At 40.7% G+C, this 17,701-nt stretch overlaps 1 protein-coding gene across 2 annotated transcripts in view; it reads right to left on the bottom strand.

Moving 5' to 3' along the window:
- Nucleotides 1–17,701, bottom strand: part of pitpnc1a (phosphatidylinositol transfer protein cytoplasmic 1a) — a 47,638-nt gene that overhangs the window by 14,365 nt on the left and 15,572 nt on the right. The window contains exons 1-2 of one of the 2 annotated variants that reach the window (XM_037791587.1): nucleotides 16,626–16,757; nucleotides 3,862–4,010 (exon numbers count right to left, since the gene is read on the bottom strand). In XM_037791587.1, the coding sequence (XP_037647515.1) occupies nucleotides 3,862–3,989 (128 nt within the window). In that variant the 5' untranslated portion in view covers nucleotides 3,990–4,010; nucleotides 16,626–16,757. Of the gene's footprint in view, nucleotides 1–3,861; nucleotides 4,011–16,625; nucleotides 16,758–17,701 lie in introns of those variants that run through there. The other variant, XM_037791586.1, reaches the window with a different exon arrangement.

Here is a 17,701-nt window from a genome sequence, read left to right as displayed (position 1 = left end):
GGGTGAGTGTTGCAGACACAGCAGACTGGTCACATGTCCTCCTCACACTGCCTTAACGACACGACACGCATGCACAGACTGCAGATATAACGTGGTAACAGGTGGTCTGTGGGTGGAGAGAGGCAGGCGCGGCGTCCGACAGCGACTGCTCAAATTATCCATCACTTACACTGACCTCATCTCCCTCTGCCCACGCACACACACACACACACACACACACACGCACACACACACACACACACACACACACACGCACACACGCACACACACACACACACACACACACACACACACACACACGGCACTAAATCTTCCTGTCCTCAGAGTTTCTCAATGACACTTCAGATTTCCCAAAGGCCCACTTATTTGTCACTTCTGACCACAAAAACCTTCCCCTCTCTGCCTCTCACTGTGGCTCTCTTTTCATCTCTGTCTCATTGTCTCACTTTTTGGGGGAATGAGTGTCCCAGTTGTCTGTGACAACATGTATTTGATTCATGATCAATGTGGACTTCATCTTATCAGTCATTGCATCATCGTATGCCGTTCTTCAGTTTGAGTATTAAAGAACTACGAGTGAAGCCAACATGTTTTCATCCCAACTCGTCACATACCGCCGCTTTGTGTAACCGGGTTGAAATAATAGCTTTATTTTTATGTTGAAATTCCACCAAATCCTGATCAATATAGTGTAAAACATTTGTTTGGTTATGGTTGAGGAGTATTTTGTAGCCTGTTCCAACCTGTACTGTCACTTCAAGAAGTCGCAGTTCTGTGACATCAATGCAGAGCTACTTTCAGTCTGCGCTAGGCTTTCTGAGAGGAGGTATGTATTATTTTCCCTGTCAGAGTTTAACATTTATTTTGTCTTGTAGGCAATGCAAATGCAATAGTATGCAGTTATAAACGTTACACCTAAAATTGTGCACATGCAGCCATGTGTCATTTGAATATAAACTTTGTAAGTCGCACGTTTGCGAGCTTTATAGTAGACACGTTGTTACATGTGCTACAGGGTTTCTTGTGTGTTTATCTGCTGACAGTGGGGTGATAACCTGTGCGTTTGGAAGAGACCGCATGTTACAGAGCTTTCTATGCGCTTTTGTTGACTTGTACAGGCACAACTATCATCCAGACTCCATTAAAAGAGAACAACCAGTAGCTGTTGTGGTCCGGGTCCTTCCATATAGAACACAACGCAGATAACACCCGTTACATTTGTCACACCCTTTGGCATCAAAACCACTATAGTTACCCTTGTTAGGTTTAGGAAAGAACTACGTGGTTGGGCTTAAAACTACTACGTTTGTAAAGAGAAAACGACACTGAGCGTTGTGAAAACGGGACACTAACAAACAGCTGATTGTAACGTGAAAGTGAAACGTAACGCACAGGACACAACCAGCTGTCTCCTGGATGAAAGCCTTGTGTTTGTTGGACCCATCCGCCTCCCCTCCCCAGTGTTTTTTCGCTCTTTAAACTATATCACCACACTTTCTCTGAGCGTTTACCGTTGCCCTTGGATGGGTTTACATTATATTTAAAGCAGACACCAAAACATGGTAGAGCCTCTCGGCATAGTTCTTTACTACATGACTATTTTGGTACAAACATTTACCCGCCAGTGTGGTGGATAGCCTTCCAAGATTTACTCGCCAAACGGAAAATCTACCCGCATTCGGCGCTTGGCGGGTGTTAACTTCAGACTATGATTTCAGTAATAAACATTTCCGACAAGCTCTCGTAATGCACAGTTTGTGGTGACATTGTCGGAGACATTATGATTTAGATTGCACAGGTGTACCTAATAAAGAGGCTACTAAACATTAGCAACATATCCCTGACATTAACTTGCAGGCTACTCTTTAAAATCCATGTTTCTGTAATCTCAAAGCTTTGTTTGTTTACTTCTGTTTGCAATTAAAGATTAAATAAGGGCAATCACTGAGGTGCTGAACCAGGCGTTCACCTGGATTCACCTCATCGGTGTGCTCAATGAAAAGTACTTAATATTCTTTTCTGCTGTAATGCTGCACAGGAGAAATAATGCAGGTGTGTGATGAGGGGTTATATTCAGAGTGAATTCACAACTAAGAATGAGGAGACCACACACACAAACACTGCTGCAGTTAATTCAATTGTAATCGACATAACAGAAAATTAAATACTCAATTTCACGCTTATCAAATTGCACAAAGCACAGGAAAATAGGCTTGGAGAGAGATGAAAAGGGACACTTAACTACATTGTTCCCTTGCTTATTCCTGAAACACAACAGCGATGCTTCGTGCAGCCTGTAAAGCAGGAATACTCAACTACTTGCTTTGCCCGGGGGGCACTTTTGCAAAATAACAGAAAGCCAGGAGCCAGTTAATGAACACATAACAAACCTTTTTTTATATAAATATAAACACGCTCTATTAGACTATTTTGAATCTTGTTTATTACACCTGGCACCCTATCTCGGGCCAAGTTGAGTATCACTGCAGTAAAGCCTTATGATATCTAAAATGATCATATGTTGTGCATCATGTCCTACTCATATTCAGCTATTTATTTGAATAAGACAGATTGACATGAACACATCATCTGACAACTAACGAATGTCTAATCTATGTTTTTAACACTAAGGACTGATGAGAGAGTCGGTCACAGCTATACAGTGAAGTATATAAAGTGTTCAGCAGGACTTACACCGATCAGCCATAACATTAGGTCAGCACGGGCACCCTGACCGGTCTGCGGCTACGCAGCCCCGTACACAACAAACTGCGATGCACTGTGTGTTCTGACACCTTTCTATCAGAACCAGCATTAACTTTTTCAGCAGTTTGAGCTCCAATAGCTCTTCTATTGGATCAGACAACACGGGCCAGCCTTCGCTCCCAACGTGCATCGATGAGCCTCGGGTCTGACCCTGTCGCCGGTTCACCGGTTTTCCTTCCTTGGACCACTTCTGGTAGATCCTGACCACTGCAGACCGGGAACATCCCACAAGAGCTGCAGTTCTGGAGATGCTCTGACCCAGTCGTCTAGCCGTCACAGTTTGGCCCTTGTCAAAGTCGCTCACATCTTTACGCTGGCCCATTTTTTCTGCTTCCAACTCGATAAGTTCAAAGTTCTAAATTTTCACCTGCTGTCTAATATATCCCCCCCACTGCCAGGTGCCATGGTAACGAGATGTGAAGAAGATGTTATTCACTTCACCTGTCAGTGGTCTAGACAATCAAAGATAGGTTTCTCCTTTCAATGGAGCATTATATAAACCAAACCCAACCTTTTTCCTTAAGGGACCCCTTTTCTATCACTAAGAGTAAACTGACTAAGTGACATACTTTATGGATATTTCATATTATATTCAATGCATAACAATAACAATACAGAACAACTGATAAACTGTACAATTAACCCAAATAGTGAACGTAATAACTGCAGGCAGTTTGTGTAAAACGAGGGATTTGGATGAATTTTGAGCAGATTCACACTTCCTGTGTGTTTTAGGAACTCTTAATTCTCTGTATTGTTTTTTATTATTATTTTTAACCATCGTACATACTTAATAGGTTTCCCTTTTGACAGATTCAGTGTCAAACTATAAAAAATACAATCTAATTTAGTTTTCTTCACAGAAATGCATGAAATGTTGAGATATAAACCAAATGTATGTTTTTTAAAAGAGTTGTGTTACACCCCTAAAATCAAGAAGGCCTTGCAACCCCCTGTGAAGCTTTGGTGACCCCAAGCGGGGGTTGGGACCCCCAGGTTGGGAACCAGTGATATAAAACACACATTATTACACATTGTAAATAATTAATTTAATTAAATTGAACATATGTTACATAGCAAGAGGAAGACACTCACTTGTTGAGGTAGATTCGTTTCTCGGTGAACTGGCCCGATCCGTGCTCGGGGTCGTCATACGGCTCGTTCTGGACCACCTCCACCCCCTCCCCGCGTTCACTCTGCTCATGACTGTGTTTACTGATCATATACAGCTGGCCGATCCGGTACTGAAACACAGACAGCAGACAAACAAAACACAGAAGATATTAGATCAATTGTTTTTTTATTAAATCTAGTAAGACAATTAAAGGTAGGAGGAGGAACTCATGCTGACATTTTAACGTTGTTATAGAAACAAACCGTCCTTATACTGTAGGTACGCATCTGGAGCACAACTCAGATGAGGCTGCTCTGAATGGAAACAACCTGCTCTTTGCTTGACAACTGACTCAACGGTATAATTTTATAGCAGCCACAAAAATAAACGCAGAAGGGAAAATACCAGGATTACTGCTATCACTGCGCGGTGCTGACACCTGGGGACAGTCGCCATAGCGAAAGAAAGCCGGGGGTATTAAGAGCTGTCTGCATCGTATCGGGTCCAAGCAGTACAACAATAGTAACAGCAGCAGCAGCGGCCAGCGAGGTGACCCTATACCCCGGCTCCCCACTGGCACATCAGTCAACACCCACATCTTTCACTCATCGCTGAATGACCCACTTGGCCCAATCATAATGTCACTTTTGGTGACACTTGACAGGCTGGATCTGCAACTATTTTCCATACATTTGGAAAACGACAAGCGTCGGAGTGAGAGCGCTTCCAGGACGGAGGTTTCCGACTGCCTGTAGGCCTATTTCCGGGCCGGAGAGGAAATTGATACAGCCCCAATGGTGACTTGTGCCACTCCGCTGGAATGCCAAGGGGTCATGTAGGACTCAACTGCCACACACACAAACAGAGCTCCCAACCAAGGATAGCAGCGTTAAGCTAATGGAAAAAAAAAAAAAAAAGAAAGGACAAGGACTGATTGGGGTGTTGACTTGTGACTCTACATTCAGCCACAAAACGCAAGGAATGGAGAGAAGAGTAATTTGATAGAGCAGTGGAAAAAAAAACAGCAGAGCCAACATGTACCAATAAACAAGCTCAGGGTGCAACTTCTTCTACCACAATGCCAAATTTTTCCATCTGCCGACCATGAGAGAAAAAAGCAGAGGGAGTATTCCCAGCTGGAATGTTGATGGCCGTATGTTTCTGACTGAACAGCTGTCGGAGTCTGGCATAATTTTTCCGCTGCAATGACACAGTCGCAGGCCTTCGACTTTACTGTTTGGTTCAGTCTCACCGTGGTTATTTTCAGAGGCAGCAGGCAGCTTGTTTTAAGCAAATTACGCTCAATAAAATCGACTGTATGCTACCTGCTCAGGACCAAACAGCAGACAGACAGAGTTAGTGACGAGCTGGTGAACATTGTGGAGCGTTTAGCAGCTAAAGAGATATTTCCCTCAGGAGTTGGTGGAGACTAAAACAAAATAAAATGACACAAAAACAACTCTAAATGAATACTAATGTTGCTCCGTATCTGTTGGACGTGTTGTTAATAAGCCACTGCTTGCTAACATGTTTCCCATATCAACTTTCATCCTCATAACGGTTCGCATGATCGCTTACGAAAAGTTATTCCTCCTTTTTTTGGTGCGTTTTCCTACGTATGTCCAGCAACACGTGTCAATTTCCGTTCATTACATGCCTACGTATTTTTCAAAATAAACTTCTGTCGTCACAGGAAGCAACTAAGGCTACTTTGCGAGTGTTTTTTTAAAGACTTATTTGTTGCTGTAATGTTATTCAATCCAAGTATTGAATGTATTCGAGGTCCAAGTTTTTAATTATGTTTGTCAGCATATGGTTTGATAAATTAGGATCGACCTTTGCCAGAGTAAACAAATATGTCTCTTCATTTGGCCACTGTTGGTGTGCATCTGCTGTGAGAGACAGGGTGTTTATATGTTTATATATATATATATATATATATATATCTTTGTGAGCCCTCTGATGTCAGAATAATTCATCCACCATATGGGCAGATGAGATAAAACAATATGGATGGATTTCACTCAGATATATCTCTGTGAAATCCACTGCTAAGGAACAGAATGCTTGACATATAAATGAACTGCATGGGCCAATAAATGTGACAGCAACAAAACTCCTTAGTTAGGTTGAGGAAAAGATCGACTTGGTTAGGATTAGGCAACAAAACTCCTTAGGTAGGTGGAGGAAAAGATCAACTTGGTTAGGATTAGGCAACAAAACTCCTTAGGTAGGTGGAGGAAAAGATCGACTTGGTTAGGATTAGGCAACAAAACTCCTTAGGTAGGTGGAGGAAAAGATCGACTTGGTTAGGTTTAGGCAACAAAACTCCTTAGGTAGGTGGAGGAAAAGATTAAGTGCCAAATAAATCAACGTTGATTCTGGTTTCACACGTGGTATGAACAGCGGTCTCCTGGGCAAAAGTCCAGTGTTTTTTGAGACTTTATAAACATCACTATTTTTGTGGACTTTATTTAGCATGTTCTGTGTGTTCTCTTTGGCCCAGATGTCAAGCAAACATTGGACTTGTGCTGAAGATGTCATGTTAACCTGTCATTTACCTGTGTCATTTAAACGGTCTGAGACCACCTCTTGCAGGCGGTCTCAGACTGGTTGTTTTGGCACGATTACTGCGTTCACATCCACCCAAACAAACTACACAAGAGTTCAATTAAAACAAACTAAATGTTGGCTTGTGAAAGCGCCCCAAGATCTTTGTCACTGTGTTTGCAGAAGTGAATTTCAAAGGCGAAGTAATTGCTGTAATAAGTTCACATTATTTCGTCCACCTTTTATAATTAACTACGGCATTAACAATATCACTGAAATTTTCATGTGTATTTAAAATATACCGTAAGGGTCATTATGATGGAGAGTGAGGGAGTCCATGACATTCAGACAGCTAACAGAAGAAGAAGAAGGATGAGGTTGTCTGTCATACAGATCAATAATTACATTTCCAGAGGTTCCTGTTTGGGCAAAACAAAGATGAGAAGCGGTTGAACGGCACATAAATCTCCTTGCTAGATGAAAAGCATGATGGCAGAATACCCACTTGAGGGGACCATTGAGTGCCACTCTGATCACACTGATGGCGAGCAACAGCGTATTAACATTAAGCACCATCTTTCATGTTTCCCTCGGCTCATTCAGGCCTCAGACATATTGCATAAACACGGCAGCTGTTATGATGTTCATCCTGGCTGCCATTGTCTTCAGCTCCTGTCTGCTGTCTGCCGCTGATGAATGAGAGGCTGTTTTCATTGTTGTCTTTGGAAATCTTGCTCTAATGACTAGGAGGGAGAAGTGGCCCCTTGCTCAGGTGAGAGTGGCCATGAATAATCTCTGATTGTCTGTTTTCTATTTCCCTCTAAAGACTACGGAGCCGTTAGCAGGATCAACGGCTGACATCAGGGAGGTAAGGTGCTGTATCGTCGGCGCGGGTATTGTTTTTAAGTGTTGTTTTTAAGTCATTTGGTTTATCGACACCCTCAATTTTCCTGCTTTCTTGCTTTTTTTTTTGTATCCTCACAGTGTCTCTATGTTTGTGCCTAATTTCAACCTTTCCTTTTTTGAACTCTTCTTCTCACCTTCTTGGTTTATGAGACGTTTCCAGAACAGAAGTGCTCGACATCCAATCGCCGGTAAAATGCAATTCTTGCAGAAATCTCCAAACGTCAAAAGTTTTCTGTCACCAAATCTCAGCATGGCTTTTTCTATGGTGTTCCTAAAGGTCTTGGTGTTTTAATGTGGTATTTTGGAGGGATTATTGATCATTTTTATCAATTCTCGAGTGGAAAAAAATTGTTAAATTTAGCACCATATCTGTGTACATAATACATAATAGAGCATGGGGATGACCATCATATAGTTCTATCATAATGTTCTAAACCCTTATACACTTTCACAATTTTAATTCATTCATTCATTCATGTAATTCATTTCTGATTTATGACTAGAACAACTTGACCCACAGTGCTGAGCAGCATCTCAAATTAATCTCCAGGTTCCCAGCTTTCAGATGATGTACACCACTTCTATGTGACATCTACTGTTGACCTGCTATCTCCCCCCAAAGACCCCCTGTACCCGCTAAAAAAGACTAAAACGTTAACATCATGGTCTTCGGAAATTAAGAATGATTCCCCCAATAAATGCAAAACAACAACAACAACACAAACTACAGTACATTTAAGAAACCTGCCGGTTGCAACTAAAACATGCAACTGAGTCACCACGGCTTAATATGCATGCAGTATATGAAAAGTAAAATATTATTTGAAGATGAAAGCATTGAACCAATATTATGATCAAACTGTGTCTCTTTCTGCTTCTCTGTTCTAACACAACAGCAGGTGGCGGGGAGCCGTCATTGTGCCGCAGCCAAGGAGTGTGTTAGTGTGAGTGTAAGATAAGAATCCTGACAGAGCGCACACACACACACACATAAGACCATACTGGGCACAATGCTAACATGAAATTAAAATTCAACCTCAGACAGAGTAATTACTGCTTTGAGCGCTTTGTATTCTTGGATAAATGACTGTGCTCCTTTTAAGATAAATGGCTGCTGCGTCGTTTTGATGTCCATTTGAGGGTTGTGTGTGTTCGTAGTTGTGTGAATGAGAGAGAGGGAGATAAGATCTGTATCCTTTTCTTTGTTTTTCACCTTTATTTATTCAGGGGGGGAGGTTCACCGAGAGCAATGTTCTCTTCTTCAGGAATGCCCTGATCACATTCACACAGTTACACTTTCTCACTTGGAAGCTGTCCAGTACAAACACAGCCTGCTCAAGGGTACCTCACTGTTTCCTCACCTTCATCAGATTTATGATCCCGACTGAAAACAGAGCCGTGAGGACGTGCAGAACTCTAGTTTTCTTTCAGAACACTTGAATTACAAAATGCTGAAAGGTTATTATGGAATTTTTGCTCAATGATGCCAAAAACATTCTGCCCACTGAAGCTTTAATGCAGTGGGAGGCATCAATCTGACAATCAATGCTGCTGTTGTCCAAGTGATAGAGGGAAATTAAAGTGAAAGAGAGAGTAGAGCAGAAAGAAAAAAATTACTGAAAAAATTCAGACATATTACAGACTTGTTTTTCGACATTTTTCCAGACTTTTTTTTCGTGCAATTTTTCAGACTTTTTGTTTCGGAAATTTTTTCAGACTTTTTGTTTTGGACTTTTTTTCAGACATTTTTTTCTGAAATTTTTTAGACTGTTTTTTGGAAATTTTTCAGATCTTTTTTATGACACTTTATTTGTCCGACATTTTTCAGATCTTTTTTTTCTCGAAAATTTTCAGACATATTACAGACTTTTTTTTGGACATTTTTTCAGACTTTTTTTTCGGGAATTTTTCAGATCTTTTTTTTCGGACATTTTTTCAGACTTTTTTTTTCCGGACATTTTCCTGTATTTTTTCTATCATGACTTTTTTTGTCCGACATTTTTTAGATCTATTTTTTCAGACTTTTGTTTCGTGCATTTTTCATATTTTTTTGTTTTTTTTTACATTTTTTCAGACTTTTTTTTTCGAACATTTTTTCAGAATTTTTTTTCGGACATTTTTCACAATTGTTTTTTTTTTTACATTTTTCACAATTTTTTTCGGACATTTTTCATATCTTTTTTTTTCGGACACTTTTTCACAATTTTTTTTCCGGACATTTTTCACACTTTTTTTCGGGCATTTTTCACACTTTTTTTTTTTTAACGACATTTTTCAGATCTTTTTTTCTCGAAAATTTTCAGACATATTACAGACTTCTTTTGGACATTTTTTCAGACATTTTTTGGGGGAATTTTTCAGATTTTTTTTCCGGACATTTTTTCAGACTTTTTTTTTTCGGACATTTTTCAGACTTTTTTTTTTTGGACATTTTTCAAATCTTTTCTATCAGACTTTTTTTTTCGGACACTTTTTCACAATTTTTTTTCCGGACATTTTTCACACTTTTTTTCGGACATTTTTCACACTTTTTTTTAGGACATTTTTCACACTTTTTTTTTATTACATTTTTCAGATCTTTTTTATGAGACTTTATTTGTCCGACATTTTTCAGATCTTTTTTTTCTCGAAAATTTTCAGACATATTACAGACTTTTTTTTCGGGAATTTTTCAGATCTTTTTTTTTGGACATTTTTTCAGACTTTTTTTTTTTGGACATTTTTCAGACTTTTTTTTCGAACATTTTTCAGATCTTTTCTATCAGACTTTTTTTGTCCAACATTTTTAAGATCTATTTTTTCAGACTTTTTTTTCGGGCATTTTTCCTACCTTTTTTTTCGGACATTTTTCTGTATTTTTTCTATCATGACTTTTTTTGTCCGACATTTTTTAGATCTATTTTTTCAGACTTTTTTTTCGTGCATTTTTCATATCTTTTTTTTTTTTTACATTTTTTCAGACTTTTTTTCGGACACTTTTTCACAAATTTTTTTTTCGGGCATTTTTCACACTTTTTTTTTAGGACATTTTTCAGATCTTTTTTTTCTCGGAAATTTTCAGACAGTGTTTTCAGTGTTTGTAGTGAAATGAGGAGGTGTCGTATAGATAACTCCTCATTTCATCTAAACTAATCTAAGTTCAAACTGCGCCTGTTCGAAATCATTTCATGCTTATAAGGTTTAGTGTGTACTGCACATGCATTCACACACTTTGTATTCACACACACACGTGTACATACACAGTTTCTGTTAAGCTATTGTAGGCACAGAGGTCATGGCTGTGCTCTCATAGTAAAATATCAGTGGCTCAATGCCTTTAAATATCGTGAGTGAGTCTGGTTGTGTGTGTTTGAGAGGGTGCTGTAAAACCTTTCTGCAGCTGTTGTGACGTAAGACCTAACTACTGTACACATTTGTCCCCCATGTTTATCTCCTTCTGCAGTTAACCCAACTTCTTAAACATGAACAGTTTCCATTGTCAGCGTAAAGGATTACAGAGCCGTGATTTCTCCAGCTAGATTCTCCTAGAGAGCCAGTTTCTTGGCCATGTGCTGTATATGCTTGACTGGATTAGGACAGCTGAGCTGGGATCAGTTGTATGAAAATAGATCTAGTCTTTGTCTTTAATATAACTTAAAGTCAGACTTGCTATAGACACTTAAATGTACCTGCTGCATAAAGCTTCCCTATGAGAGACTAATGTAAGACTGACTTAGATAACCTGTCGTGCAGTGCATTCTGGTTGAAATAAGACACTTCACAGAAGAGAAAATATGGCGCAACATGTCTGATTAAATCATTTACAGCCACCACAGGCGCAGAACTGTTAAATGTTTTGGCTCTTAATCTGATTAGTTATGATTTAATGACTTTAGATGCCGTGGATTCAGACTTTAGTTTCGTGCCGCCAACTTTCTTTTGTTCTCTGTTCTGTTTTTCAGCGTGTAGATTGGAAGAAGCAGTGAAGTCGTGCCACTGTGTGCTGTATTATTGTCCGTCAAGGCTGTGACTGTGTGATGCTGGACATTCGTTCATCCACTTACTGTAGGTGCTGATGTGGAAAAACACCTCACAATGACTTTGTCATGACATAGTCCTTGAAATGGCCTATGGACTGAAAAATAGTCTTCAAAACCTCAGTGGAAGAAGTACAGATGAACAGATTACAAAGGAGGGAAAAAATGCAATCGTTGTGTCTCCGTTAAATTATACAAACGCACATGCACATTACCTCGGGCATGCACACTCTCATTTTGAATCTAGCAGCTACTGAATAGATCCATACAATTAAGGCTCAGTGTGTCTAACGGTCCATCTCCGCTCTCCTCTCCCATCACAGCTTTAATTCATCAAGCACCAAATTTCTACCTGATTAAATACGGAGTGCTACTGATGAAGATTCACTTGTAATTGTTTGCATTTGAACATCCTGCAGGTTGTGTGTGTGTGCACTGTGAGCAGGACGGGGCATGCAAACACATCTTCTTTAATAGGAAATAATTCCCCACAAACACAGATGCAGGTGTTTTAGTTCACCTTTCTGTGAGCTGCACCTACTGTATACTGTGTGTAGTCCTCTCCCCTGGGTGCCTCCTTTGCCAGCCTCCAACTGTGAAGTGAAGCGTTTCAGTGTCCATGAGCCTCAAAGAGCACCCTTCTTCTGTCATTACCATTGATCAGGTTGCGTATTCTGAGCCTTTTGCCTCGGTATCAGACGCCGAGGGGCGTGACAAAGCGGCGATATTTGACCATGACGGGCTGCACACCCTGTGCTCTGTTATCAGCTGGGGGTTACACTTCGGCTTTGGTTTCATGACTAACGTAATGTTAGTTTGCATATATAACGTATTCCTTCCATTGAGTCTATATCGCTCATAGATTTGACTATTCACTATAGAGTGACGCTATTTCCAAAGGAGTTGGAGTTCAATATATTCACTTATTATTAACCGAAAAATGTACTTACATTCTGACAACTTCTGACAACGTCAATAAACACGTCACAACTCGTGAACTCTGAGCTTTCAGAAACGTTCTGCTTACGAGGTCGTGAATACCACAAGAGGGGGGGCGTTCATATGGACTCGTGAACACAGTAAACACGACCCCATTTGAATGCACCATAGGTCTGCAGCATAAGTTACCATGGCGATCTATCCGGGTTAAAAGAGAACCACCTTCTGGCTTTAGGCTCAATAGACCTCACTAACCAACTAATCTCGCTTCGTGGTCCCCCCCCCCCCCTCTGCTCAAGTGCAAGGATCCGTTTTCATTCCTGTTCTCCCCTCAGACGTGGCCTCTCACTCTCCAAATGGCGACTGCATAATTAATCGTGCTACAGAAACCCGAATGTGCAACATGCAAGCTATGATTTTCTCTTCAGTTGATTTTTACATGTTTCACTAATCAAAAGAAATGCTCTTTAGGACTTTAATTTATCTGAAGTTGGTGAGCGGTAGTCTTTTGTGAAACGTGAAGCTGCCACAAATTGCGATCTGCATGTATGTGGTAAATCCCTCTTGTGCAACGGGCCCTAGTTGTTTTTGTTTTTTTTATTTATAAAAAAAAACTGCCTTCATTAACACATTTTATATAACCAAAACATTTTTTATTTAAATCAGAGCAGGGCTGACTCAGCAGTGTCTTGACTAAAACGCACATTTATAAATCAGTTTTGTACATTATATTGCGTTTTCTGTGTTTCTGCTTCAGCTGTGTAGTCCAGTCTACTTTTGATCTGCTCTGTACTGCATGTACCGTACAGTACCTGGGGGAAATTACAGCTCTGCCTTCTCACTTGGTTGTGAGTTATACAACTCTGAAAAAGCAAGAACTTGTGCAGAGTTGTCCTGTTGCTGTAAATTCCAACCGGATCCCCGGGTAGTTGGAAACAAGATGTGAGTAGTAAATATACTAACTGCTCTCCATCACATTAAGTGTTCCCTAACCAGAAATCCTTGATTGTTGGCATAACAAATACAGTACCTTATTTGTCCTTAATCATATAATTTTACTGTGTTTATAGAAAAGAATGAGAAATTGCCTATTTTAATTTATCAGGCTCAGACTCTTAAATCTGCCAGTCAATTTCCACTGCTTGTTCTGCCTTAAATCCCCTTTTTGACTGAGATGACTAAACCTACACTGATAATTAGAATTCTGATTATTCCACACCTCACAGAAAACCCTTACATTTGCAAATATATTAGCTCCACAGCTGTCTTATGTTTCTCCCACAGCACTGCCAGTCCTTCTCACTCCATAAAGACGACCCTATGCTCGGTCCTAACCCTCCCTGCCCTTATTGCACATGCCACTGCTGGTATGATGTCATGCCGACTTCCAAGGGTTTTCAACAAGCTTCTCCTTTTGCAGTTTCTTCATCTATGTTGTTGCCGTTTTCCATCAACAGTGGGGATGCCCGAGTTACAGTAGGCTCCATCAAGGCAGATACTAGGGGTGTAAAGATAAGTTTTTACAACGATACGATACGTATCACTTTCCACGGTTCCGATACGATTCAAGGACGATATTTGGCTCAACTAGAGCGATACGATTTTGTACGATGGCGTGTGGACGGCCAGGATCCCAGGATTTTCAACCACACTGTACGGTCGTATATCTTGACAGATAAACCTGGCAATGGATGCCGTGATGTCTTTAGCCCTATAGGTAAGTTTTGGCCTAATTTCTTACCAATAATGTTTCCGCTGCTGCGAGAACACTGCTAGAGTTCCCTGGGCGTTCCCATGGTGTCTCAGCAGGTGCGTGGAAAGATTGGTCGTGTTGCCGTTGTATTTTATCTGGTCTTTGCATATTCTGCAAACAGCGAGCGATTTATCAAGGACATCTCCCTTTTTACAAAAGCCAAAATGTTTCCACCTCAAACACGGCTCTCTCACTCGTCTGGCTCTTCCTCGCCATCAGCCAAGCTTCGTTTTGTTGTCGTCTTTCTGAGATTGGCGCTGCTGGCGCATGTCGATGATGTCATAGACAGAGAGAGTGAGCCGGAGTAACGTTTAACATTTCTTTACTATTAAAAGTGCTAAAAAATACGTCCATATAATGTTTGTCGTGCTTAAATACAAGGTGCTAATTCTTAGTATCGATGCAGTAGATTTGCAAATCAATTTTAGATCGATATACGTCCCCCGTGAAGGACAACTTGCCGAGTACCTATCGATGTAATTGGATTGTAGGAATATAAATCGATGCATCGATGTAGTAGATGATACGTTACACCCCGCAGATACAATATCAACAAGGCTGATATTGTATGCAAGACCAAACCAAGATAACACTTGTGGTCAATCTCTTTCTCTCTCATTCTTTCTCCCTTTGCTCTACTTTTCGTGCTTACTTTTTCTTTTCTCTCTCTCTCTCTATCTCAGCAGGGCTGTAAGAAATACGCCGCGCTCTCTCTATGCATAATAAATGAGACGGTTTTCCCCAAGCAACCTGAAATTCAAGTTGTACCAAAACACTCCAGAGTGGAACAGAGAGGACAAAAGGCTTATGTAACTGGGAGGGAGAGCTGTTTATCAACCGACTGAATGGGGAAGAAGAATTGACTACCTTGACTGATTATTAGGTTGCAGTACGCTGCACATCAGTACAGCTCCAAGATGAGTTGAAACACAAACACATATTTTATATGTGACAGAAATGACATCACTTAAAAATCAGCATTGCTGCTAATGCATGTCAAACCTCAGCATCCACCCGACGGCTCTGCTTCTTCTTTGTTCTCCTCAGGGGGTTTGATTGATCCGACTGCTCCTGCTTTTTACTGACTTTGAATTAAGCTTTGCAGGGAGTGAGATTAAACAGAGTCTGGATGGCAAAGTGTTTTGGTGAAATGATTTCAGAATCAGAAGAATGACATAATGATGCTCTCAAACCTCATGGAGACGAGAGGCGAAGATAGAGAGAGTGGGGAAATGAGAAAAACTCGGAAAGTAATGCAAAGCAGAGAAAAGCTTGAAGGAGAAAGTGACATGCATCCTCTAAATGGGAAGAGGAGCCGGAGTAGTGGGGAGGGCGAGAGAGAAACGGCCGCCCTCAATCAAGTTATGTAATAGCTCAACAATCTGTCAGTCTCCCAAATATCTTTTTTTGCAGCACTGCCCTCTTTTTGCTCTTTTATCCCTGCTCGGCGGCATCTTTACCTCTCTTTGACTCTCTGCCTTAATCCAATCCTCCCTTTCACCCTTTTTTCTCTCCTGGCCCATGCATACAGTATAAACACATCACGTCAGCAGGTCACCCGATGCGCTGCCAGGCGGGGAGTAAAAATGATGCATAGTGGAGTGATCCGTAGTGAGTGATCTTGACGTTATGTAATGTTTGGTTCAGTGACCTCAGACACTGCAGAGATGCAGGATGAGAAGACGGGGGGGGGAGGAAGAGAGCCAGAGAGAGGGGTGGAGAGGGAAGCACGACAGGAGAGTGCTGCTTCCAACCTGCAACGATCAGTATTAATAAATTACACCTCTCCACACGTCTTTCACATAGTTTATGTAATGCGGCCTTTTGCTCTTGGCAAGTCTGTGCGTATCAGAGCTGGTGTCATTTCCACTTCAGTCCATTCATAATAGCAGTTGGATACTACGTTTTATTTGTTGCCACTACTAAAGTGCATTTCATCCTGTGGAAATGAAATTCCATTCACCTCCATTGTAGTGAAGTGTAGGCGGAAATATCTCAAAACCTGGTTACATAAAACTAACATCGGTATAAATGTCTTATATTGTTGCTGTACATCAAACAAGTGAAAGTTATTAGGCTGTCAGCAAGTAAAACTAACAGATAATTTAGTGAAATGAGGAGGTATCGTATAGATAACTCCACGCCAAGGGTAGAGTACGAGCAGAGAGGCAGGGAGGCATCTGATTGGTTCTTTCCAAGCGGACCGCAAGGCAGTGATTGGTAGAAGTTTTAACAGGATTACAGCAGCTACAGATGACGGCTCTTTTCCAGTCTTTTATCAGAGCTCATCAGTAATGGATCGCTGTCGGGGTGTAAAGACCATTTCAACCAATATAACAAATAGTGGAGACTGGAGAACATTGTCAACCCTGCCTTTAATATTTGCATTCTGTGTGAAAGTACTCATGACAAAAACAACAGTTAGAAAAAGTATATTGACGTTCAAATTAATCGCACAAAAAAAACCCCGCTGCGGTGTGTAGAGGCCTCACCTCGGTGTATGTTGTGTAAGAGCTAAAGCATTTTTTTCAAGCATCCAAAACAAGTTCTGCATAATGAATTCCTGCAACACTTTACTCACGATGCAAAAGACGTACTCTGGTAGAATGTGAACCTGCTGTTCCTCCTGAAGAAAAGGCACTGCTGACACTCGGTTATCTTGCTCTCGGACCTGTCACGCTCCATTGCTCTTGGATGCTGCACTGACTGACTGAGTTCTTGAGTAAAGCAGGCAACGTGTGGCACGGCACACACTGGTGTTGAGCTACCACAACACATGGCTTCCCTCGATGCCAGCTGCCCTCCTTGGCATCCTCCTAACACTGCCTATGTGACCGACACTGCTATGGCATGTGAGTTTATCAAATCGTTACAGGAAGTCAACACTCAACCTTCACATTCTGCTGAATCGGCGTAAATGGAGCAAATGCAGTCAGTCATATGCACTCGCTCTCAACAGCAGCATGACCATGTTTCTGCTGAAACAGCAGTGTGTGATGTGTGTTGTACTTTAGTCCTTGTGGGAAAAAAAGTTGCAGTTTTTGAGGTCGAGACCGGAGGATTTTTTGCAAAGTAAGGTAACCTCATCTTAAGTTAAGGTTAGAATTATAGGTTGTAGCTGTGAGGCCGAGAGATAGGGGTTAGGAAATAGATTTATTTTACGAGTACATGTGCATTTGTGTGTGACTGACTGAATGGAGATCACCAAGAGAGTGCTTCAAAGTTTACTTAGTCTACCTTTAATGTACTGTACATCATTTTCAGTAAATATCGCAGCATAAAACCGATGTTTTCTGTTTAAGAAACACAAACGTCGGAAGATAGCAAGTACTACTCACCCATCGTAAAAGTGTCTACGTCTCTAGACTGATCTTGACCAAACAGCTGATAGGTACGTGGTTTGTTTACATGGCATAACAGGAAGTGCATATTTAACGGATTCTGTGTGGACAGAGAGTGTCCGATGTTAAATGTAAATAAAAAGACCACAATTCTATCTTCTTATCTTGTTGGTTTCTTATTCTGTCAATAAGAAGACACAACATGGTTGATATTATTCATCATTACAATAAATTATTAGTTCTGTGTTGTTAGAAAAAAATATATTTTTAGGGGGGTTAAAGGGACTATTTGTAACTTTCAGAAATGCTTCTTAAC

The sequence above is a fragment of the Sebastes umbrosus genome, chromosome 14 (genome assembly GCF_015220745.1).
Source record: "Sebastes umbrosus isolate fSebUmb1 chromosome 14, fSebUmb1.pri, whole genome shotgun sequence".
Taxonomy (NCBI): Eukaryota; Metazoa; Chordata; class Actinopteri; order Perciformes; family Sebastidae; genus Sebastes; species Sebastes umbrosus.
Note: the sequence above shows the minus strand (reverse complement) of the source record. Positions and strands in the feature narration are given on the sequence as shown.